This window comes from Denticeps clupeoides, chromosome 2, assembly GCF_900700375.1.
Source record: "Denticeps clupeoides chromosome 2, fDenClu1.1, whole genome shotgun sequence".
Classification (NCBI taxonomy): Eukaryota; Metazoa; Chordata; class Actinopteri; order Clupeiformes; family Denticipitidae; genus Denticeps; species Denticeps clupeoides.
The window spans coordinates 29584907-29611294 of NC_041708.1; the positions used below are offsets into that span (position 1 = coordinate 29584907).

Here is a 26388-nt window from a genome sequence, read left to right on the forward strand (position 1 = left end):
AAGTGCTTCAGTAATCACCTAATGAGTCATGATGGATTTTTGAGTCATGATAGGCTTTTGGTGATGGCAATCTGCACACAACTACAGATAACAGGCACAAGAGGTCACAAATCTACATGTCTCCAGGCTCCGTGTAGCTGGACCTCAGTGGGAAGTGCTGTTCTTTGAGCTTTTTCCTGGCTGATAACCTCCTACTGACCTTCTGCAGCCATAGTGAGGCCATTCAGCAGCCATTCAGTTAAAGCCTAAAGCAGAGGTCCAAAAAAGCACTTTCATTACAGTGCTCAAATACAATTCACTCGGGCTGATAACATGAAGATGAATAATGTTAATGGATACACACACCAGTACACACCAGACAGGGTCCTCCAGAGGCCACAGGGGACCACTTTCTAGAACCTGCATGGACCAGGGCTTTCTTTGGGATTGACAATGTGTTTTGTTATAAAGGGCTTACTAACATGCAACGATCCCTTGACTTTGACCTTTAACCCTGTGCTACCGATCCATAAGCACTAAACCATGCGTTATTTCAAATTAAAATGCAGCGTCACCAGCTCTGCAGTGTTGAGCTGGAGCAGACACATTGTGCTGAGTCACAGAAGCATCTGCAGCCGCTCCGCTCACTACTTACTGCTGCCACTGCGTCACTCACTTTGCTGCGCACGGCCAGGCCATAAATCAGAACCACAGCTTCGCGGCCCTCGCTGCTGCATGGCAACGCTCAGGCCATTAAAAGTACATTAAGCTCCCAGCATGCCTTACGCCCATTTTGCAGTGAAGCCAGAGGCATGAGGGTGCTCTGTTCATTTTTGGCAGTGGAGAGGCACTGTGGTGTAGATGCATGACCAAGCAGTAACAGGAAAAGTTCTAACATTCTGTTGGGATCATAAATTCTAGAGCAAACAATGTACTATGCAGGTGGAGGAGCTTTGCCAACTTGCCCTACCTCAGTCTATTGCTTTCTCCTTTTCAGCAGGTAAGGCCACATGAAGGGAAAGGGAAGAAAAATGCCCCCTCGAATACATTCATTAAAATGTCTGAACTCAGGCTGCAGTAATAGGGTAGAACCGGGGAGGCTCAGATTGAGGGTATTGCCCACTGATCACATAGTTGGGGGGTGGAGGTGACTGAAAAGGAATCTTCTCCCCCTCGGTTCTGATCCACATTCCACCTACTGTTGGAAACACTTCTGCTTTGTTCCAAATATTCAGACTGAAATGTAGTCATTTCAGAGCTTGATCTTTCAGTAACAGAACATGGGACTTTTTTTTTTTTGTTGTAAAAATGTATTATACATAATGCTGTTAGAGGTTATTACATTTGGATGAGGGCACCCCCACACTTCTCATGATCCTTATAAGGCTTTGACAGTAACAGGTTTGCACAATGTGTTGAAATTTAGCTCAAAAAGACCCATGGTAAATTAAGAGCGGTAAATCTTTGGGATGGGTAGCAATACCTGCGTGTGGGCCAAATACAGAGGAGGCAGGAGGCCACTGAAACAACGGATATTTTAAACAATTCCAGACCAATTCCAGATGAGAAATTGTATCTTACCAGCATTTTCTGTCACAGTGTGGGTGTATTGCCTCCTTAATTGTGGTTGCAAATAGGGTCAGCTTTTTTTCAGAACAATCTGGGATACAAAGCACCCAAAAGAGGCTTTTACTTATCCAGGTAGCATTTTGGCATTAAGAGCAAAACACTTACATGTGGAGGAAAAGAATATTCCGTAACTTTTTGGTTTAACAGTGGCTACAGTTCGTAAAATATGAATAGGGCACAATGATTTTTGTAATGCAGGTAACATGGATGTCACGCCCGCTTGCTGACGGGGGAGGGAAGCGCAGAGGCAGGACATGTTGGGAAAAGGGGTTTTATTAATAAACAATAAATAAATACAAAAAAACAATGGCATGGTGGCCAAGAACGGGAAATAAAAGGGGAATCAACTGAAACAAACCCACAGGCCTGTGGCGATTGCCAGAACTGAAAATACACAACAGTGCACTAACGTCCACGAAAATGCCGTCCCTTCCGAAGGGGCGGAAATCTCCGGCTTTTATGCGCTGTCAGAATTGGGTACAGGTGATGAGCCCAGCTGCAGTCAATCCTGACAATGGAACTGATGGATGAAAAAAAATAATTGGCAGCTACTGTGCTAAACTAATTGTATGACTTACATTGTAATAGAATGTACAAGAGTCAGATCTAGCCCAATGAGTTTCCCAACTACCATGTTGTAAATCTTCACTTTCAAGAGGCTGTTAGCTATATAAGCTGGTTGATACAGATAACCCTCTAGGTCAGGGTTCTTGTTTTCAATTCTCCTTGGTAGCTACTGATTCCGATTGGCCCCAAACGTAAAGGAAGGCTAGAAAATACGTATAAATGCATGCATCACCCACCAAGGATCCACTATCGTAAATTAACTATTAAATATCTGCCTTTGCATTGGATGCTGCTGTTTAGTCCCAAACGCTCAGTGGCTCGCTGAGGTTGTAAGGTCATGCAGCCCGGCCACAGTGACTGGGCACAAACTGATTTAGCGACAGTCTTTCGCTGACGGGCAAACAAACTGACAAACTGTCTGTCAGATATGCTGCTGTGCCACCCACTGAAAACGTGTGACTGAACTAAAGACACTTTCGGCTGGCTGGCTGGAGCAGAGAGAGCAAGCGAGAGAGAGACAGAGCGTGAATGAAGGAGCGAGAGCAGACCCATGCTATTAAGGGTGAAGGAGATCTGTGTGAGGTGTAATCCAACAGACACACTCATATATATTTATAGTTTTCATATCAGTGAACACCAAATCTTACAGCAGAACCCCGGGCCAAGGCTGGTTTGGCAGTTACTGAGAGCAGGAAAGACGAATATTGTCATGCAAGACATGGCCAACAGACTGGCATCGTAAATACTGTCATTCTGCTCAATGCCGTCCTTGGGTGGGCCCCATGCGCCCATCTCTGTGATTGGCTACTGCTGTATGTTGAAGGATGAGTATTATTCACTTCTCTTCTGCTCTGGTCTTCAAGGGCTCATGCAGGTCCTATCTGATCCTACAAAGGGTACAAGAGAAGGCATCAGGAGTGCATACTCCCGATTCAATTTGACTAAACCGGTTAAAGTCACAATCTTAAAGCCACCATTCATTGTCACACATTTTCCGTGTTTTGTATCACCCTGTGCCTGCTTGCATATTTGTCACATAGCCTGTATGGCTGACCCATGTTAATATTTCCAAAAAGGCTCCCGGTCCCGCAGATGAGGGGATGCCAGTCAGGGAGCCCAGAGATGCTGCAAAGGTCATAATCACAGCATTCACATTCATTACCCCGGGGAAGTACCATTATGCATCCCGACGCTGGAGTAATGCACCCCCCTCTGTGAAAGTCAGATTTCGGACGCTGTGCCACCACAGGTCTCTTATTTGTGCTCTGCTTCCAGCATATACAGGAGTGCTGTAATAATCTGTATATCCCATGCATTCCTAGACATATTAAAATTAAATGTGGCCAATATAAAAGATAAAGGGTAGCTTGATTCAGCACAGCTCATACATGAATAATATAATTTCAAAAAACAGCCAGAAGGAGAAGACAGATTGCGACGCGATGAAGAGCATAAGACTTTTAAGCTCAATTTGTTAAAATATCTGACCTCAAACAGGTAGAATTCAATAGCACTGCCACTTAACTGGAGTTGTTGGTTAGCGTTTGTGGTTCAATAAATCAATGCTCATTTGTAGCCCCAACAGCAGTATTAAAAAAATCCTGATCTGTTTTATGCTGTTATTTTCACAATGGTACGTGGTCGCTGGGACTATAAGATCCTCAACGTTAAAGTTTTTACAGCAATAATATCTAAACCTTCATGATGATATAACATCTACGTCTCAGAGAAAGTCCCCTTGAGATGAAAGAGGTGAAGGCCCTTGTGCCATCCCATCGATTATTGGAAAAGTCTGTGGATGTGAGCTTGATGGAGGTACAGTAGCCATTTACCCTTTTACTCAAAAGTCATTCAAAGCAATTCGCACGGGGTCACTGGGCTCTTTGCTGAGCATGTTGACTATTACTTTGAGGCTCTATTGAGATTTATTGGGAAGTCAGCAGTATTGAGATGTAAGGAGGTCAAGTATAAGATATAATAAGCTTTCTTGAGTATCAACTGCTATGAATATAAATACAAGTCGAACAATTGATCGAAATCTATATGATTATCCAATCTCCACAAATAACCATTACTCAGATGTTTCAACTTAGACAATAACCAAATGTGATGTATACATTTATTTTAAAGACTATTTCAGATAAAGAGATTACCACAGGATCAAATAGCTTAAATGCCCACAAGATATTCTAAAATATTGTGATATATTACAATATTGTATCATGGATCATGGAGACAGCTTCTAATCTGACAAAAATTTAATCGGGTTGTTATTTCACAACTCCATTCCCATCATGCAATATTCACTATCAAATGAACAGGGATCTTAAAAACTCCTTATAGAAATTGCACCATGAAACGCTCCACTTTTTCTGTGTGATGTTATGCTAATAAAACAGCATCTATGGAGCTGATGATGGCTGGAGTGCCTCTGTAAAGCATCCTAGAGGAAAGCGGATACAGGAGGGAAGAGAGGCCTTTTTGAAAAGGGCCTTTGATCATTACCAGGCGCATCACTGATTTCAGTATACTTCACAAAACTTTCCCAGACATGCGGAGATAACAGCCTTAAAAATTATACGTCTATTCCACTAATTATTATTTATAGATCCCCTGGCCCTTACTCAAGAGTTTTTAGTGAATTTACAGACTTTATTTCCAAACTGGTTGTATCTGTGGATAAAGCCTTAATTGTCAGCGACTTTAACATCCACTGTGATAAATTAGAAGGCTCACCAAGAATGGCATTCCTGTCTAAACTAGATTCAGTCAGCATTAAATAGAATGTAATAGGACCTAATTTTTACTTATTAAGCAGTTAATGGTCTCTAATCTAACTGGATCCTCAAATGGACCAGAAGCATTATAATGGACATGCAATGCCCACCACAACACTGGATTAAAACCTACTGTTCAGTACCTCCAAACCTACTGTTCAGGACCTCCACAAGTGCAGTACCTCCATACTGCACTTGTATGCACTGGATGGGAGTCCCTTTTTATATCACTCATTCCCAAACTGCACTCCAAAGGACAGAGGCTCAATTTTAGACAAGCTTGGGGATCAGGACACAGCAGTGGACCTGGACCAGGGTGTGAGCTGTCAGAACCATTCCAGTTCCCTCTGCCCCCTGCTGTAACATGGCCTTGCTCATGTTCCTAACACATAATGTTCTGGTATACTGATCCTTTATTCAAATTGTGTGTGTGTGTCTGTGTATGTGTATGTCTGTATATATAAATATGTAATCTGAACAAATATCACACACACACACACACACACACACACACACACACACACACACACACACACACACACACATATATATATATATATATATATATATATAATATTACAGTGAAAGTAATGAGGAGGCATTATCCAGCTAATTCATCTGTAGAGACAGCCAGGCCAAAAACAGAATTCTGAATCAAGATTAGCCGGGCATCCCAGGGCAGTCACCTTTAGCATTAAAAGGTTAGAACCAGACATGTGTTCTGTCAAATAAATCTCCATGGCAACACCTGTCTGCACCACAGGAGTAATTAACAACTAGGCAGTTTTTCCCACAAAGAGCCCTTGATCCTTTTGCGCTTCACTAAAGGGGCACCGAGGCCTGGGTGGGTCACAAAGCAAGCTGTGTGGCCAGAGAAGCATCACAAGTTCACTAGTATGAGAATCAACTCACACCAGGAACATTTGGGTAATGATTTGGACAGAAATACAGTAGAAATTGCAACAAATCTCTTACTAAGAGAGAATCTGCAAGGCACTGATTAATTTAGCCTTTTGTGATTAAGTTAAAAATGATATATAATATATGTTTTATATATAGTTTTATATATCATGATATCTACACTGACAAAAAAGATTGTGAGTGGCACAATGTACCCATTCTATGTGGACATTTTTGGAGGGATCTGGTCATTCAAGTGACCTGAAAGCACTGAAATTTCATAGACTGGATGAATTAAAAGAATGCACAAGAAAATGCATGAAAGAAGCAAAACTGACAGGAAATAACTTTCCAGTGCGTGTCTAGACTTCCTCCCGTTCACACATCTATAAAACATCGTTAACGCAGCCCACCAACGTACTGAAGGGATAAGTGCAGGAAAGTGTACACTTCATTCGCAAACCAGCTAATTTTGCACACTGACGCAGGCGCGTGTGGCACAGACAATTGCAGGAACCGTGGCGTATGAGGAAGGATGTGTCGTGGTATGTTGCGCATTGTGCGCAGCTTCCGTAAGCAACTCTAAACCAGAGGAGTGAAGGTACCAAGAAAGCAAGGCATCCATGAGTGGCAGCAATATATTTCTATATTTCCGGAGATTGTAATTATAGCACGAGCATCAGTGTTCACTTTAACTAGAAAAATGTCTGTCTTAAAAAGAAGACAGGGTTTTATTTCTCCCGATGTTGAAAAATATGTTCCAAAATACAAATGTACGGTTCCAAAAAAAGAAATATAAGTAGAAACACAAGTGCAAAAGTGTTGGGGGGTGTGATGGTTAATATATTGATAAAAATTTCCTTAAGATTTTTCATCCATTTGAATAACATGGGTATCGTGAAAAGACTTAATACATTCATAAGCATTATTAAATGTGAAGAATGTGATTGTCACAGGCCTTAAACATTACAGAATATTCTCTGCAATGTGGATGAATTCCTTTTTTAATCCCTGCTGTTTAAGTGTAGGTGGTGGGAAACCAAGAGTCATTACCAGAATCTTCTGTGCAAATTTTCCACTAACCTCACTTCTGCTAAAACTGCTTTCTACAAAGCAAAATTGGAAGCCTCTGCCCACAACACTCAAAAACTCCACAACATCTTCTTATCCCTACTCAACCCTCCGACTCCCCCTGCCCCAAGTTCCCTAACAGCTGATGATTTTGCCAACTTCTTCACAGGGAAGATTGAAAGAATCTGTGAGACATTCTCCACCACAAATCCTACTCTACCCTCTGAAAATTCTACAACTGCTCTAAATCAATTTTCTAAGCTCACATCTGATGAAATCATTCAGATATTATCTACAGGCAACCCAACTACCTGTCCACTAGATCCAATCCCTTCAGCAATGCTTCAAACCATCTCCCCTGACCTCATCCCTTTCATTTCTTATATCGTAAACAGCTCATCTGGCCATGTACCATCTGCCTTTAAAACAGCCAGGGTTCTTCCAATCATAAAGAAACCCACTGCTGATCCTACAGACATCAACAACTACAGACAAGTTTCCCTCCTCTCATTTCTTTCTAAAATCCATGAGCGGTGTGTCTACAATCAGCTATCACTTCATCTGTCACATAACAACCTCCTGGATCCTAACCAGTCTGGCTTCAGAACAGCCCATTCTACAGAGACGGCCCGTCTGGCTGTTACCGAGCAGCTACATGTGGACAGATCAGCAAAACTGTCATCGGTTCTTATTCTCCTCGACCTCTCTGCAGCATTTGACACAGTTAACCACAAGACTCTCTTGTCAATCCTGAAGAGGCTTGGAGTTCAGGGCTCAGCAAGGCAGTGGTTTGCTTCCTACCTTGATGGGTGATCTTACCAAGTGACTTGGAAAGGATCCACCTCTACCTCACGTAGACTCTCCACTGTCGTCCCTCAAGGCTCGGTGCTAGGTCCTCTACATTTCTCTCTCTACACGAGATCACTTGGTGAGGTCATTTCTTCACATGGACTATCCTACCACAGCTATTCCGACGACACACAACTCATCTTCTCTTTTCCTCCCTCTGATCTACATGCGGCTTCCAAAATCTCTGCATGTCGAACCGAAATCTCATCTTGGATGGCAGCCCATCACCTCCAACTCAATCCCACCAAAACTGAACTAATATTCATTCCAGCAGATTCTTCACCACATCAGGATCTTGCTATTTACCTGGACAACTCACAGCTCTCTCCTTATACAACAGCCCGCAACCTTGGAGTAACAATAGACAACCAACTCTCCTTCTCGACTCACATCAGCAATCTTTCCTGCTCAAGTAAATTCCTTCTCTACAATATCAGACAAATCCGTCCATATCTGTCAACACTGGCCACCCAGATACTGGGTCAGTCTTTAGTAATCTCAAGACTGGACTACTGCAACTCCCTTCTAGCTGGTCTACCACTATGTACCAACCGACCTCTACAACTAATGCAGAATGCAGCAGCATGACTGATCTTCAACCTTCCCAAATTCTCCCACACCGCCCCTCTGCTACGTTCCCTCCACTGGCTCCCAGGAGCTGCACGCATCAGGTTCAAAATACTGATGCTGGCCTACAAAGTCAAACAGTAAGTAAGTAAGTAAATAAGTAAATAAATATTTTTTTCTTTGTCTAGCACTTAACAATTTCCGAGCATGTTCTTTTTCTGACAAGTTAGGCCTTATCAGGGCTCTTAGTTTTGTAAACTCAAAATCTATAGAAATCGAACAAGAATTGCTGGTGTGTTCCTCTTGTATGTCGCTTTGGATAAAAGCGTCTGCTAAGTAAAGTAAAGTAAAGTAATTATACCTCAAAAACATCAACAACAAATTTACTTGTTATATCAAAACATTCATATAATTGATAAAAAATTGTAAATACATTATATATGTATTATAATCTTATTGAAAAAAACACTATACTGCATTGGTTCAAATTTAAGACTGTGCTTACAAACAGCAGTCATCTTATGTTCAATAAATATGCTAAATGTCATCATACATCCACAACAGCAAGAGACACTGACAACAGAAAGCCTATGGGGAAAGGAAATGAAGGGGGATAAAAGCAAATATCACAGATCATGTTCTCCATATATTTCCAAAATGTGTTTATAATTGTGAAGAGCAACGTATATCAGATCATATCTGATCTTCATTCTTGTGTTTGTGTCTTTAATCAACACTTGAAGAGAGTCTGAACAAAAAGAGTCTGAATGCATGTCTTGCGGTTTTTGATCAGAGGAGGCTAAGACAAGACGAAAGGCAAGAGTTGGCGTTTTGAACTTTACGTGGGCAGCCACAGGAATCCAGTTCAGATTTCGTAGCAGAAGTGTAATGTATGAGAACTTTGGACCTTTGTAGACAAGTCTTGCAGCAGCATTCTTGGTCAGGTGAAATAGCCTTGAGCAGTAGTTGCAATAGTCCAGTTTAGAGATGACCAGCGACTGGACAAGTATGTGAGCGGCTCCGGCGGTATCTGCATTACCTGGTAACACTGTCAGTGTAAGAGGAGAATGACAGGACTTTGTCTATTGTAACTTCCTTTAAAGGAACAATAACAAAACAATCAAAGGAAATGGAGAGGTTCTCCCCTGGTGATGGATTCCCTTTGACGTACAGAAGCTCAGATTTAATGGGATTAACCGAAATATGAGTTCTAGCATATCTTTCCCTCTCTACAACAACCACTGTACCAATGCCTGAGGGTAAGTGCACCTAGACATCAAGGTGAAACTGCTTCTGCACTCTTACTGTGAAGAAACAAAGCCAAGATCACATGCGTGGAGCCAAATCCTGTGTTATTAAAGAGCTTTGTCAAGGATTACAGTCAAATCCGCAGCATCAATCAAACGCCTCCAACAGATGCTTATCGGGAAAATAATGAAGCAATCAACGCAACCACTCACTGCACTAATTACCAGACGCTAGCTTGGTCACCTGGGACTCGGGTGTGGGTGGCTGAGGAGAGGGGTGGTTCGCGTGAGGGAGGCATCCGCTGACGGACGTTTAATCACGGCGAGATGAAGTGTGCTGGTTGGGCTGTGCCATCAGTCACTGGCGAATAAATGAATAGGTAAACAGTGAGGGGGCAGGGCGTCGCCGGGCGTGCCGACATGTAAGCGTCAGCTTGCCAGGATCATGACTGATCACAGTGCCAGTCAGCACTGTTGATTAATATGGATGAACACAGTAGAGGCTGTGACAGTGTCAGAGCTGCTGAATCAGCTAGTGGCATTAAGTTGTTTTGGTTAACAAACATTACATATTTTTATATATATATATATTTGTGGTGGGCCGTTAACGTGCTGCGTTAATGTGAGACTCTGTTCGGGCGATTAAAAAAATATTGCCGTTAATCTATTAACAAAGTTGGGTTGGGAGCTGGGTGTATACTATTGTGCCGGAGTTAAATGGTTACATTAGATTTATAAGTATATTTCTTCTTTCTTGTGTCTTTTATTTTCTTATCTCCTTTAAGACTTTTATTTTGTTTTTGAGACCCGGTTCAGGTCTCTTGGACACATGGCGTGAGTTGTGAGGTGCGTGGGGTTTGTGTGCAAAAAGTTATTTCTTTCATTTTAATTTATGTACATATTAGGAATATTTTGCATGTGTGTTATTTTGTGAATATTTTTTTATGTTCTTTTAATACTGTATGTTGTAGAGAGAGGTGCAGAAAGACACGATGTGTGACGCGATGTTCTGACGCGACCTTGCTTTTTGTACAGGAATGCAGTATTGTAAATTGTGAATGCTTTATGTTAATGTTCAGTTCTCTTGGACACATGGCGTTAGTTGGGAGAGTGAGAGGTGCAGAAAGTGTGACGCGATGTTCAGACGATGTTGCTTTTTGTACAGAATACACTTTGCACAGAAAATCTCTTGGGTGTCAGCTCATCATTTGTGGTTCAAGAAACGAAATCAAAAAGTTACACAACGCAGAAGAAGAACCGCTACACTATGATGACTTTCACCTTGATATTTTAGCGCGGATGTATACCTAGCCGAATTGGTGAGAACGAGTCTTCGAACTGTGAAATGACCACATCAAACGGTAACATGGATGCAGCTATTTAACTGAATAAACAGTTGGTAAACACAAGTACATCTTATTGAACATAATTTATTTTCATCACCAATTATCATAGTAGAACAGCTTTCTCAAGCAGTTTGTGATGCATTTTGGAAACAGGAGATGAGCCCCTGGTCTAATGCGCCACCTGGCTTGAGAAACCCGTTCTCAAAGACTTACTTTTAGTCATTATTTGGGTAGCACACATATTCTGAATGCCTTCGGCAGAATTCAAATGAGCCATTTTAATCTATATTAATCTATATTAATCTAGATTAATTCCAAGATTACAGTGAGATTAATCTAGATTAAGAAAATTAATCTATGCCCACCTCTAATATATATATTATATATATGTAATTTTCTGAATTAAGTTAATCGTGTTATGTTATTAGTATATCATCTAAACAATTACACTATTAATCAATGTTTATAGTCACCAATCCACCTACCACACATGCCTTTGGACAGCATGAGGAAACCAGGTGACCTTGCGGAAACCCATGCCAACAGTGGGACAGCATGCAAGCCCTCAACCCTGGATGAGTAGACAAAGAGGTGAATATGAAATTATAAATTATATATTACTATATATAATATATTTATATCTTAATTAGCATTTCAATTTTGTTTTGCATGTTAAAATGGTTGAAATTGGAATACTTTATTTGACCTCTTTGCATGCTAGTTTTCATGAAACTATAAACATTGATGTGATAAAGCGACAATTTAATAACCTCATAATAACACCTCTTACACAACCTCAGCCACCAGTCATCAGTCATGTGTATTAGAAGAGACCCCTTCATTCTGACACACATCCTTCAACAGGTTATTGCAGCATAAAAAAGGACTGTGTGTCCATTATATGACAGAAGAGGCTGAAAAACATTCCATGAAAAAAAAAAAAGGTTTGCCAGACAGAATGAATGTCAGTGGCATCCCCCTGCATGATGTGAGTGACGCAGTTAAATGTCAAACGCTTCGCCACAGGGAAGAAAGCAGACGGAGAGGATGACAACGGCCAAATTCATAGCGCTGTCTCTCTTCTGCCCTTTCTCCAGCCAACCCACCCCTCTCTCTCTTGCTCTCTCTCTCTCTCTCTCACACTCTCTCTCTCAGGTGACGTTGTGCGCGGCATAAAGAGGTGGAATGGTCAGCACAGACTATTATTGGCGTGAAAAATGTGGAGAAGGCCGAGGGGGAGTGGACAGAGGCGAGCCCACCCAACATTGTTTCGCTCGTTGCTGTGGCGACTTTGGTCTCATGAGGAGACAAGTGGAATAATGAATTGTCGTGGACCCCAGAATGATAAACGGAATGGGGCGAATCGCCCCTTCAACACCACCATGGATATCACTCCAAAACAATGAAGCCTAACAAGCCACTAACAAGCAATGCTATACTGATGATTCTTTTTGGCTAATTTATATATCACCGGGAGGTTCCGCGAGCAATTGTAATCAGCCTAAATTAAAAAGCATGTTAATTATGGTTAGCAGGGGAAATCGTCATCGCCCCTGGGTATGTCACAGGATCTGCTATATTCCAGCCTGTTCAAGAATTGAGAGCTCATCTGTAATAAAGCACATATAGATATGACAGGTACAGACGCCACATAAATCATCCTCGCCGCCACCAACACCACTGTCTCTAAGGAACCCAGTGGGTCCTGGAATCCTGTTCAGTGTCCCCACAGTGGAAGTTCCAAGCCATATCTCTTCTCTTGGGCCTGAGATTAGGTTTTTAGGCTTGAGCTCTTGTGAAGAATACAGGATGCCCGACAGACACAACTGTTTTACAGCTGCCAATGGCTAGTGCAGCCTTGAGCTGCACTGTACTCTCGTAGCCGCCCCTTTGGAACATGAATGAACCGTTTCTTAGGAGAGAAGAGAAGACTTGGAGAAAGGAATCTCTTCCATCACAGGGTGTACAGGTACGATCTTGCTTTTAATATAAAACCTTTTCAACCCGAACACCCCTGAAACATGCAATGAGGAGGAAATTAACACAGGTAGCACAAAAACAAGGCAAGATAAAGACATAGACATTCAAGAAGTCTGCTAAATACACATACACAAACAGAACTCACCTAAAAACACACACACAAATTATTATCACTTATTTGAATTATGCACAATGTCCACACTTACATATATTATACATATATATTTATACACTATATATTTAACTTAAGCTATACACTTGCTCCAGGGAGACTGTCCCTGTAAATATTGATTGTAAGTCGCTCTGGATAAGGGCGTCTGATAAATGCTGTAAATGTAAAAATGTAAAATAATTATACTTATATATATTCAGAGTATCTCATTATTACTCTGTATTATTTGTAGCGCCGGACAAATTCCTTGCGGTTAATAAACCAATTCCTATGTTAATAAAGTTCAGTTCTGATTCTGATTAAATGTATTCAGCACATTTTAATAATGCACAAATGCTCCGGAACGTTTACACAAATTAATTCAACTGCAACACATGTCTACTTCTGTGTTCAAATACACTTGTGTGAAAGTTCCAGTCCTGTTTGCTTTGAACCCGATATGAGCAGTGCCCACTCTAGTTGTCAGTAAAAGCTCCAAGGCACCGTGTCTTTGTCTCCATGGTGATGTAGTTGGTTCTGACACCCCCTTCCCTGAGTACACACACACACACACACTCACACATAAGAGATCCACGAAAAGAAGCGAACATACACAAAGCGATTCACACTTGTATTTACAGACAGTTCATGTACAGTATGTACAGAGTTTCATCTGCGCCTCTGTATATGGAAATTACTTTACCAAGCCAGACGCGTCTCACTGACTTTTTCTTTTATATCAGTGTCATCTCAGATTAGCAGACAGCTTCATTTATCGCCCCAAGGGAGCTGGAACGTTTGCAAAGCGGGAGAAAGAGAGATCCAGAGGATCAGAAGAAAATAACCTCTTATTGACAAATGTGCATCGTAAAACCTGTCCGCCAGTCAGCTTCTGTTTCTTTTTTACTCAGCGCCAGTTCCATGCTGATGATTCATTTTGAACCCCGATGAGGTGTGAAATGACGAATCTTTCCAGTGATCTTAACCTGCAGCTAGCCCATCGGTGACAACATGGCTTAGCCAAGAACATGGGCAACGTCAGGCCGTCACTGAGGAAATCAATCAGATGACGGCATGGCCATGAAATGAGCCAAGAGCTTCAGACAGAATAAAAGATGCAAGGACATTTCAACTGAGCATCATCTGTAGTCCTGCAGAAGACCGGAACAATAGGAAAATACCACGAAGCATTGTGGAATGGACATTATAGGCATCCATTGGTCGTCATGATTTCTTAAATATAATTCGTATCATCCAACACTTCACAATGTTTATTTACAACAGCAACGCAGTCTCAGAGTGACAAAGTAAATCCCAGAATAAAGAGATGTTTTTAACATCTTTGTAGCATTCAAATATAAAGTAGCATTCACTGAGCATTCACAGAGCTACCTTCTGATTTGCACGGCAACAAAATTCAATCAAGACTAATTCAATCAAACAATTTTGCCGCCAAATGTCATTAGAACAATATGGCATTTGGCAGCCAAACAAAATTAAGGCCCTTGTGGAGCACAGATGGTGCTTTTTAAATGTCCACTTCTTGACAGCAAGTCTGAGGAACATCTCCATTAATGAATATTCTGTGCGTGTTTTAACTAATGGAAGTTTTGCTTGTCACTTCTCGTGTCTTCAGCGGCAGTTATGAATGAAAATTCTCATCAAATTCTTGTCCTTCACATCCACTACACATGGAGTGATCGGCCACTTGGCCCTCCGCTGACCCCATCGGACAGTCACCTGCTGGAAATCTAACGCAGTACTGGAGGCTGGATTCATTATATTTATGTATTTCATTGTAATCCAGTGCTGACCAGAGGAGGATGGGTTCCCCTCACTGAGTCTAGGTTCTATCAAGGTTTAATTCCTGTTAGAGGCGAGCTCTTTCCTTGCCACTGTTGCCCGTGTGTGCTTTGCGCACTGTTCTGTTTGTTAGGTGCTTTGTGACAGTGTACATTGTAACAGGCACCCTATAAACAAAGATTGATTGATTGATTGAAAAGACAGACATATTCATTGGCAAATTTGACCATGACCGCCACAAATCTCTCAGGCCATCAAGGGCTGTGTCAGAACAGATTTCAAAGGGCCGAGGAAACCCACAGATAATGCTGAACTGAAAGTTTTGCTCATAAACATAATAGCTTGGTTCAAGTCGTCTGCATCAGTGGGTCACATGGTACATTAGGAAGCTGCACCGACAATGGCTAAATATCCATATTTTTTAATCCACAATAGGAATGTGGCTATGTTGAAATACAGCCATATTAGGAATCATGTTTTCCCCCCACATGCCCCTTTCCTGAGAGCAGATTATGTAGCTGATCGTCACAGCGGTATACTAAAACATAATTACGTTTCTGCAGTAAATCACTTGGTACACCTGAAAGGGAGAGTGCTTATGTAATACCATTATAGAGCATCAGCCATTCAGAACAGCAGCAAATATGAAGATTTCTTCTCATTTGCAGCAGCTTCTGAACACATAAAATACACCCATATTGCTCGATAGCTTTTAAATGAATTATAAATTTGGGGAAGGGTTTGATGGATGCCTTTTTCTCTCTCAGAGCCCATTTCTTGGAAACCTATGGAAGGAGGCATATGGTCCAACAAATAGCATCACCATAAAGAGATTAAAACTATTAACTTTACTGTAAAAAAAGGAGTGATAAAGCCTAAGACATTGCAGTGAAGTCACATAACTGTTAGTCTGTTGTCATGGAAACAGGGCACTTTGCTCAGAACAGAGTTTGACATTTCAAATGTCGCTTAAAAGAAAGGATGAGGAAGGAAGGAGAAAAAGTTAAACTTGGTCAGTTTAGGGGCGCATCTTACTGGGAATCTGACAGGCTCACAGAAAGGGGTCATGACACGCCGGCGATTAAGGCAGGTTTTTTGGACAGAGATATATCACTGATCGGACAAAGACACCTGCTAGCACTGCCCCGCCACCCACAGTCACATGGCCCTCAAGGGTGGCCGACCACAGGGGCACCCCCCTCCAGCCCCATTCTGAGTAATCCTATTAGTTTTATGCATCTGTGCCAGACAACCAAAAGTGCTGAACTACACGTTAATTGTCAACACCCTGTTTTCTGATGATGGCAGGGAGATCAAGTGCCAAAACACAATTGACGTAGATGCATCAGACAACCACACTTCTTTCGTATATTTGACAAATGTCTCTGTTCATTTACTCATTCCATGTGTAGGCTGCAGTAACCATTGAAATTTGTACAACCTGGCAACCCAGGACCGAAGGAAATACCAAAGACAGACAAACACCGTGAGTTATGAAGTAAAGCCTGGTGTAAAGCCCATCCTTATGACTTCCTTGTACAAAGTGGACCAGGGATTTGTGGTCTAAGCTGACATGCCTAATCTCAAAAATGACTTGCCATTGACAGGGGGAAATCAAGACTCATTTCATTCGACGTACACATACTGAGAATCATTGCAATCGATACCTAAATTACATATTGATAGAAGTAGTATTTATGATGTAATATAATAAATGTGTGATAAATATGCATTACCATTGGGTATGTAAGCATTTAGTTCATTTATATTATTTAACAATTATTCTAATGTCAGTTCCATTAAAACACACATTTTGAATTGCTTTGGACAATAAAAGCTTGGTCTTTCTACGTTCCTCAAATAATCTATTCATACAAGAAAACACTATTTGCCCTTTACAAATGTTCAGACAAATGACTTTTACATGAAAGCACAAGGATCTAGCCCTTCATATAACATTAAAGAAATGGGGATCCCATCGCTCCATGGTCCAGTTCTTCGCCATCCTCGATCCTGAAGCAACTACACCCGTCATGTACAGGTATGCCACAACGTGACGGGGACTGGGCGAAAGCAAGACACGCCGAGGATCCTCACAGGAAGAGGATGGAGGGACCGGTGTGGCCTAAACTGCAGCAAAGGAATTCCAGGAATTCTGCCAGTAAACACTTCATGCTCGGCTGGCCTGCCCCAGGCCGGGGAGCCCTTATCTCGCTCTCCCCACTGCAGGCTTTGATCACGGTAATGGCTGTTGATTTGTTTCTTCGGCTTTCCTCACAGTCATTTTCCCAAACGGCACAAGGATACTCGAGTGAGCTTTAATATAACGTTTGCTGCTGATCCCAGCAGGAGAAGATCAATTAGTTGTTTCACCCAATGGAGGGAGGAGTAAAAGTATGGAAAGACTAAAAAGTCTGTAAATTAGAAAAATAAACAGTAGGCTTTAATTCATTAACTATATTGGGTCGGTAACACACACAAGGAGGACACACGTGCACATAGACACGCACACGTAAACAGATGCGATAGAGAACACAGCATCTTGAACGAAAGCCTTCGTCCCACCAAGATTAAGGAAAACCCACATGCCGCACGTGAACACCCTCATTTCTCTTCAAGCAGCGAATAGGTCCGTTTCTGAGGCTGCACAGGGTCTGAATAATGCACTCACAAACACAGGAAAGGGGAAAAATCACAAAAACCACAGTTCCCTCCCTCGCCTTTTCCCCATAGACACGTACAGCGCATATCTATGCAGTCTCATTTCCCATTACCTCAACAGTTTTAACATGGCGACGGGCAAAAACAAGAGAAGAGCAACACCAAAACCATCCTGGTATCTGATAATGAGTCCTGTGACAGTTGTGCGATAGTCGCTATTATCAAGTTATTATTTTATTATAGAGGCATTCCAGTGTCCTAACTGGGGAACTGTGTAATACTACAGCAGGCCCCCCCTCCTTTTCTCCGACCACCAAGGGCTGCACTCCAAACGCACAATGGCCTCCGTGGCCCGAACACGCGCCACATCGAGCGGGCCCTGAAAAAGTTGTCAGCCTCGCTCTTGACCCACCAGCCGCATCCCCCCCGGGCGTCCAGGCATTGTGGGGAGCACGGCAGAATTGTCTCTACAACAAAGGGGCTCTGGGCGGATTGTTCAGCTGAGGAGCCTGGCGACAAAAGGCACAGACGGTGGCGGCGGCGGCTCTCCAGGCTCGTGGGCCGAGCCAAGCGAAGGAAAGGAAGAGGCCGAATGACAGGTCTCAAGTAAAACATCACAATGGCGTCAAGCAAGAACTTGTGTCGTTATTGGAGGGTTCCCAATGCCAGAAGTAAATCTTACACATACACAAATATTATATACGTTCACATGCGTGAAGGAGATGTAACTTTTTTCGACTCTGTACTACGCTGAGGAAGACGAACCCAACAAATCCCAGATATACACATTACGTTACAGCAGGAGCCCACATGACGTAAAAAAAAGATCGTTCTCCTCTACGTGTTGTCTACGTTCTCCAACACATGTGACGGCGACTCGAAAAGCGAATCGTGACGTCCCGACCGGCCGGCGGGGACGATTTTCCGCCCGGGACACGTTCACCGTCACCAGGAGGCGGCAACATCCAGCACTGGCCGCGTATTCCGACGCTCCCGGGGTTCGTGAAGGACGTACGTTGGCCATTGTCGCGTGTCGAGGGGACGCTGTCGCTTACCGAACCAAGAGGGAACTCCGGCGCGTCGCGGCCCCGAGCGGATGGAGCCTGAGTCACGGCAGCAGGGCGCACATGTTGCCCGCACGGTGACACGCCGACACATGCGTGCAGGAGCTGTGCGCACTCCGCTCCTCACGCTCGTCCGGATCTTTCCGCTCGGTTCGTCCGGAGGATCCGAATCGGACCCGCGAACGGCTCTTCGTGAGATTCAGGGGATGTCACATAACGTAATGCCACCTCAGCTTTAGCATAGTTAGCAGTTTTAAACTGCTCTCATAAAATGCCTGCACTATAACTGTAAATATAATAAGAAAAAAACATAAAATGTATAACCTGAATATACACAGTTGTATTAAATTGTGTACTATGTTTAACATGCCGTAATCCTTAATAAAGATGACGTTCAAAGTTGTGGAATACTCGACCTCCACCTCAACGTTGCTCCTAACCAGCAGCACGGGGGAAAAGGCGAAGCGGATGATGACTCTTTCTCAGACGAAAGAATCAGTTCACCTGAATCTGTACCGAATCGGTTGTTCGCGATTCTCCTGTCCCACCCCCCTTTTTGACAGTAATTCGCAGCATGTGGCTGGGTGGGGAGGGTAACAGCGCCACCCCATTTGCCAGGGAATAACGGGGCTGGTAATCTGTCAGGTTAGTCACTGGTTAGGAAAGGTGGCTGTGTGGATGTTCCTTGGCAGGAAACCCGGCGTAAGGGCTGTGGCACCCTTGTTGGTGACTTGGGGGCTAAAGTGAGATTTTTGGATGGTGTACGGCTGCAGAATTTTAATGAGGACATATTGCTGCAACAGCAGGCGTCCCTTCTTTTTTTGGTCTTTGCTGAGATTAGAGGGTAGGTTTACAAGAGATCCAGCGGATTAGCATTAATTGTCCTGTTAAGAAAACCGCATGGAGGTCACTTAACGGAAAGACCAGATACCTTTACATTAAAAAACAGACACAATGTTTGCATTGCAATTATTTGCAAAAAACTTTTCGGCTGTGTTTAAAAATATCCCACATAATTTATTATATGTAACATATATTTATGTTACAATGAGGTTCTATTACAGGGACAACATAGGATTGGAGGGAGGTTAGCAGCCAGATTTGTAGGAATGGATTTGAAACCTAATGGATTTGACTAATGTTAACATCCCAGCTAAATAACCAAGCACCCCAGTGGCAGTCTGCGCTGTGAAGACACCAACAGAACAAACTGGTTCTAAAGGATGCATTTCTATCGGCCTGTCACATAATCAAATTATACCTAAGATAAAGGAATAATAAATTCATATTTTGGCATTACTTCCCCTGCATTGTTGTTCCAGGTCTTTCAAATGTCAAAGTTGGCCTTGTCAGGGTTATCAAAGCTTTGTCCTTTGCGATAAACCTCTGAGGATGATGAGAAATGGATGGGATATTTGAACAAAACAATAATGGTTATCATTTTTATTCTTAAAAATCCTGAACCCGATGACAGCTTGCAGCGAAGGCAGGGGTGCACAGTTAAGATCGGTCTGGGGATGTTTCCCATTGTGGCACATTATCAGTAAATGGCACCAGATGGGTGAGATTGCCATTATCACATTGTGGTCATTTCTAAAAGACTCAAACACAGGCTTTGCCTCATTGTGATTGAAAGAATAAGATCCCTCTTCGTTAATCTGGGAGCACTAGTCAGCTGTCAGTGGGGTTAGCCATCGTAGAGTTAAACCTCTTAGTTCTCCATATGGGTCAACAAACACCCCATACCGCCAGCCAAAACCATCCCAAAGCACATGGCCAAAGGTCACCACCAATGCATTCCCAAAAGGGGACACTCATATGTATTGTTCAAATGTTGGCTTGGTGATATTACTGATGGGAGTGTCCAATAACACCTCAATTAGCTGCCTATTTTAAAAGAAGTTGTACTGTTCAAATGAAAACTGCTTCAAATCAAGGTAAATAAACCGTATATTTATGGCACACACATGTAAATAGAGTGAGGCTTTCACCCAGTCAGTGGGTATGATGCTGGGGGAATTTATGATCTTATTATGACAGACGGGTTCAGACTTCACTTTGAAAACCCCTGTTATGAAGTAACAGTCTTATTCACCAATAATCACTCATTATGCAAATTATTGCTATAGACCTGGGCTCCTAGACGCCTGTAATCAAAGCTTAGGGAGCTAGGCAGAGGGATTGTCAGAGATCAAAGTTCAAATATGATGAAGATCAGACACGTACAAATGGCAAAATAAGGTGAGAAATACAGTAACTGCCAGGGATAAAGCATCTCAGAGGTAACACTGAGTCTTGTTGTTGCCATGAGAAACCAAGTTTTCAGTGGCGATACAGGCTTTGCCCTAATGGCATTTGTATGAAATGTGGCAGAAAGTTCACGTGCATGCACATTTATTCACATCAATGGTAATAAACATTGAACATAGAAGTGATAACACTATTATGAAATCACTGCTGTTACATAGGTTAAGAATAATATTATACAGTATGTAAATAACAAACTCCTTGTTGCATAAGCAATGAAATGCTGCCCTCTGATGCTATTACAGAGGTCTTCAGTCCAAGCCCTCCATGCTCTTCACCTGCAAAAAAACATAGGGATGTAGGCCCATCAGGAATTTTGGTGCCATTGTGGAGTCTAAAAAAAAAAATCACAGTTACGGAGCCACCATCATCACTATATGAAAAACTGCTGGGACTTCAGAGAGACTTTGGATGTTTATGGTTGTAGGAGAATGTGAGCTCTAAGCTTCACCCATGAAATACCTATACAATACCCCCCCCCACGTCCATGCCATTCATGTAAATGCTGAATGTCATCAATGGTCTATGTAACTATGTAAATAAACTTTGGGTTTGAGATATAAACTGAACAACCTGTTTTAGAAAATATAAAAAGTGCTGTAACAGAACATTAAATATATTTATAGACATTTTTCTTTGAGTAGCAGTTTTGTGATTACTGTGACAACTGAAAAGTTTGTAACTAGGGCCCTCTGGTGGCTAATTCATGTGCCTGGTCAATTTTTATTGAGATTTGGGAGAACTTCGATGTTTTTGATGAGCTGATGTTCTTGTCAAGATTGATCTTTATAGCTGGATTCTACTTCTGGTTACAGTTTTTTTGGATTGCTTAAGCACGATTTTCAAAACAGGGCCCGTGTTTTCAAAGCAGTACACACAATTAGCACAACCACACACCCAATTAGCAAATCACTACATCCTTTGCATAATTAAACACTCTTGTAAAAACTATACATTTATGTATGAATCTCCATGTCAACATTTTGGGCATGTTGAGAAATAAATGAGTTCCTTCAGTGTGCAACATCGGTCTTGTGTAGTGTTTGGTGGATTTACTTCATATTTGTACTTTGTTGATGGTAGCCTCCTCTAATCATAGGGAAGAACAAGTGCTAAAAGTGTTTTAGACTTATCCCAGCAGAGTGTAACCCGTGCAAACAGAGTATGGTAAATGTGAAATGTGTTTTTTCTATGGTAAAAATAGTGTTGTTTTTAAACATAGGTGTATAGTTTTTTCTTTTTACGAGAGTGTTTAATTATGCAAATGATCTGTAGTGTTTTGCTAATTGGGTGTGTGGTTGTGCTAATTGTGTGTACAGCTTTGAAAACACGGGCCCTGTTTTGAAAATCGTGCTTAAGCAATCCAAAAAAACTGTAAAAACCTTGTGTCATGTTTCCATGCCAAGCCATGAAGTCTTCATGACAGACTCTTTATTTTGTAGTGTCTGTTTTTCAATTATGCATTATGAAAATGATGAATATTAGAGGTATACCAATTTTGCTATTGGCCAGCTGAATTATGCTTAACATACGCTTTAACGGTATCTAAATATTTCATTGCAAATTTTTACAAAAGCCACAGGGTTTTTTAATCCCTAATGCTAACGCAAGAGGGCAACAGAGGCATTATAGAGTGATTCAACATGTTCAACACATTGAATTGGTAAAAACCTGTATAAAAAGTCAACAAAAGTAATACAAAAATAATATTGTTGTTATAAGTATTATTATATATGTATTGTTTATTTATTTATGTTTTGTTGTACAGACAGGTTCGGTGCTCGCCTGTTTGCTGCCCTGGGCGAACACCAAATGTTCATTTATGAATGAAATGTGTGAGACTTCAGTCCAGCAGCAGGAACCAGGCACACCGAGGGGCTTGGGCTTACATACCAGCATTCAAATGTGACCAAAACATCAGCCAGAAAGTAGAAACCCTTCATGTTTTTGAGCAATGTATGTTTGTTGTAATTTTTAAAAAAGGGAAAAGATATGTAGAATACACACTTTTCATTTATAATAATGTTATGGTTAGTAAACCAGTGTATACTGTGGAATAAAGCTAAAAGGGGAATGTAATTTACTAACAGAAATGTTAGTTGAAAATGAACCCAATGGACATTTGAACTGAAATGGTGATGGAAGATGTGTATTAATATGTGAATGATTATGATTGTGAAATAAACAGAGGTGACTGGGGGAGAAGCAAAGCAACAGCATGGTCTGATTGTCTCTCTGCTTCCTTTATTATACAGGGGCTGTATTTGTAACTGTGGTTCTGATCCTGGGACCTATAATGAATGTGATCATCAAACAATCTGAAATATTTCTTAATAATCTTTTTAAAAAATCAATCTCTGTTGCCATTTAAGAAATTAAACTGGAAATTTATCTATAACAGCCTAGTGTCCGTTTTGGATCACAACTTCTGTTTGGATCACTTTTATGCTTTTCACACACTTTGACAAGTTCCTCCTGAGTAGTTCTGTGGTTCCACACCATTTTGATTATCATTGAAACTCCACGAGGTGAGATCTTGCATGGAACTACAGACAGAGGGAATTATTATGGCAGTTATTTTAATTGTTTTTCCATTTGCAGAATAATCACACCAACTGATAGCACTTTCTCACCCAGCTGCTTGGTGATGGTCTTGAAGCACATTCCAGCCTGAGAAGCTCCCAATATCAGCTCTGTAACCTTATATATAATAAAATATAACTTTGAGCAGGAAATCTTGTTGACTGATAGGATATTGTCATGGTTAAGACCCCAGTCCACGTGCCGGCCGGGATTCCATGGAGTCCTTAAATTCACCCCTGACTAACTATTATAGTATATATTTACTTCTGTGTCATGGCCAACATACCACCTCAGACCCACCAGAGGAAGTGAGAAGCTCTTTGTTGAATTTATTTCCCAGAGACGCTAGCCTTCTTTATCTACGCCTGACTGATTGTACCTTGTGACCACGACCTTTGCTAGTCCTTGACCTTGTATGCCTGCTGCTTTTGCTAAGACGATATTCAATGTTACCCCACCTTCCTGCCACCCAAGACATCCTCCCGTCCAGGCCACACTCCCGAACCGTCCTCAAACCAGTCTTCTTCCTGGCCTCGTCTACCCCGGCCCACCCCAGACTCATCCCCTCACCTCCTTCCCCGTTGCTCCCCACGGAGCCAGAGCTCCCTCCCCGCAGCGCTGCGGCATGTCCACTGCTCCACGCCCGTTCCCACACACCCTCTGCCTTCCTCTGGTCCTCCTCCCCAGATCGTCCAGTGTCCTCTCCCCGTACAACGACTTGTTCCCTCGCTCAAAGCATGTCTGCAAGTGCGTCCCTGAACTCGCACATTGACATTGTGTTTAGTCCTTGTCAAGTCATGTTTCTCCCTGTTTCTCCATGTTTTCTGTGTTTTCTGTCAAGTCGTGCATTTGCATCCTTCCTTTCTGCCTGCACCGACCTTCTGTTCCATGACAGGAGTCAAATCTTTGACAGATATAACAGCGAAACAGCCATGTGGCATTCTTTCTAGAATGGAAACTCACAGAAGGTCCAATAAATGTGTGCCACTTGTAGGTTAATTTGTCCTGTCCTGTTCATACCAATCCAGTTGCTTAAACCGTAGTGATCAGTCCATGTTTTCAAGCTTAGCATCTTCTTTTATAAGGAATTTCTGCATTTGGATTTATGTTTTGAGTCATTATATTATGGGTACTGCGTGCCCGCTGCTGAATGCTGTGGTAGTCCCAGACCATCACAGCCCCAGACAATCACACATCATCCGCCATGTTTGCCTGTTGATGTTTTGCCTACTTAATGGAGTACAAAAATCCTGCGTGATGAACCAAAGACTAGTCCATAACACTTTCCTCCAGCCTTCAGTTGGCCAATGGTGGTGTTTCATTTCTTATTCTGACATTTTAACAATGGCTTTCTTGCTGCAACTCGACTGTCTGAGAACGAAACAGATGGCACAGGTGAAGGACTGTGTGGGCTGCAGGGACAGGCAGTCGGGGCATCAGGAAGCACTTGGTCGGCAACAGTGAACAGCTGACACAAGGGACAGAGCTGGCGGGGAATCCAGGCGTCAAGTTGGCAACGCTGAGTGCACTGGGACTTAACACACAATGAGCTTGCAGATTGGTAGTGGAGCCACTTGATGTTTATAGAGCTTTCTGTCCCTCCACAGGTTGGTGTCTCCCCATGAGTCCCCCCTGAATGGCCTGGGGTTGGAGTGGCAGCTGTGACATCAACATTAAACTGAAACTTGTTTATCATGACCTCCTTTAATCTGCTCTGTAAGCCAACCTAAGGTGTAGACTCTCATAAACTTTTCTTCTGGTGCTGTTGTGGGTTTATATCTGCCAGACCTCTTGCTCTCAGAGTTTCCCCCATTTTCCGAATGCTTTTCATTTTTTTTTTTCTGTAAGTGACTTTGCTGTGGAAAGACTACAGGTTTCTGAAGACACACACTACACTCTGCAGTACAATCCTGTTCAAAAAATGCTCACTGTGGGATCCAACACTACTACAACACTAACAAAATCAAGAAAAGTTGGAATTGGTAGCACCTGTAGGAATTGGTAGCACCAAATGTAAGGCATGATCACCCTTCAGTACCTCCTATCTTTGTACTACTTATTCCAAAGAAAATTTTACTTCTTCGTTTTAAGTTAGCATGACAAGGTACAGATCTCAGTTTTCATCTGGACATACTTGGCTTGTTATGCGTCTAAAGTACCTTTACAGCCAATCAATGCACAATGTAACACATGGTAAACAATGATGAGTGGATTAAGCAAGGATTTGCATGATAGAGTTGCAGTTATGGAAGTAAGCATACATCACCAATATCACCATCAGACTTACAGAAATGAAGGGGAGGTAGACCTCAGTGGTTAAAGCCTGTAGCTAGCACTAACAGTAAAGCTTCCTATCACAATGTAAATTGTGTGTGTACAGTCATTTTAAATTGCTGGCATGATACTTTTAAGATCTGGCAACACTGATTACCAGCATTTTTTTCTTCTTGTGGCTGCTATCATTGGCACTTTTGAACATTTTCAGTGAAAGCTGAGCATGTTAAAAGAAAAAGCCTATCAAAATGTGCATCCATTCACTGTATAGTAAACTTTCTAGTCTGCACACATTTTTTATTTTTTTCAGCCACATTAAACAAGTGAGTTTTCTTATAAAATGATGCAAGAATGTATTGTTTTGTTCTATTTTATTTCACTGGTATCCATGACCTCTTCTGATTTCCATCTGTAGGAAAATGAAGTTAAAACAAATGAAACAGTCAGCCACAGATTCTCCAGTCAGATTCAACCTTTTTGGACATGCAACTAGTTCCTGTACTCACGTACCTCTCTGTATTTACATTTTTGAGACTTTTTAATTGAATGGCCCTCTAGTATAAAATATTAAAGCTGTTGTTTCTTTTAATATGTGAGTCGATAAATACGGTCAAAATTAAAAAACTTGCGTGA

General features: G+C 41.9%; 1 protein-coding gene across 3 annotated transcripts in view; it reads right to left on the reverse strand.

Annotated features, from left to right (window-relative positions):
• The window catches only part of tmem108 (transmembrane protein 108), a 35169-nt gene extending 16132 nt beyond the window's left edge, over window positions 1-19037 (reverse strand). Inside the window, exons 1-2 of one of the 3 annotated variants that reach the window (XM_028970202.1) lie at window positions 18583-18718; window positions 11418-11503 (exon numbers count right to left, since the gene is read on the reverse strand). In XM_028970202.1, coding sequence (XP_028826035.1) covers window positions 11418-11439 — 22 coding nt within the window. In that variant the 5' untranslated portion in view covers window positions 11440-11503; window positions 18583-18718. Of the gene's footprint in view, window positions 1-11417; window positions 11504-18582 lie in introns of all 3 variants that reach the window. The other 2 variants (XM_028970201.1, XM_028970203.1) reach the window with 2 other exon arrangements.
• Window positions 19038-26388: the final 7351 nt, after the last annotated feature.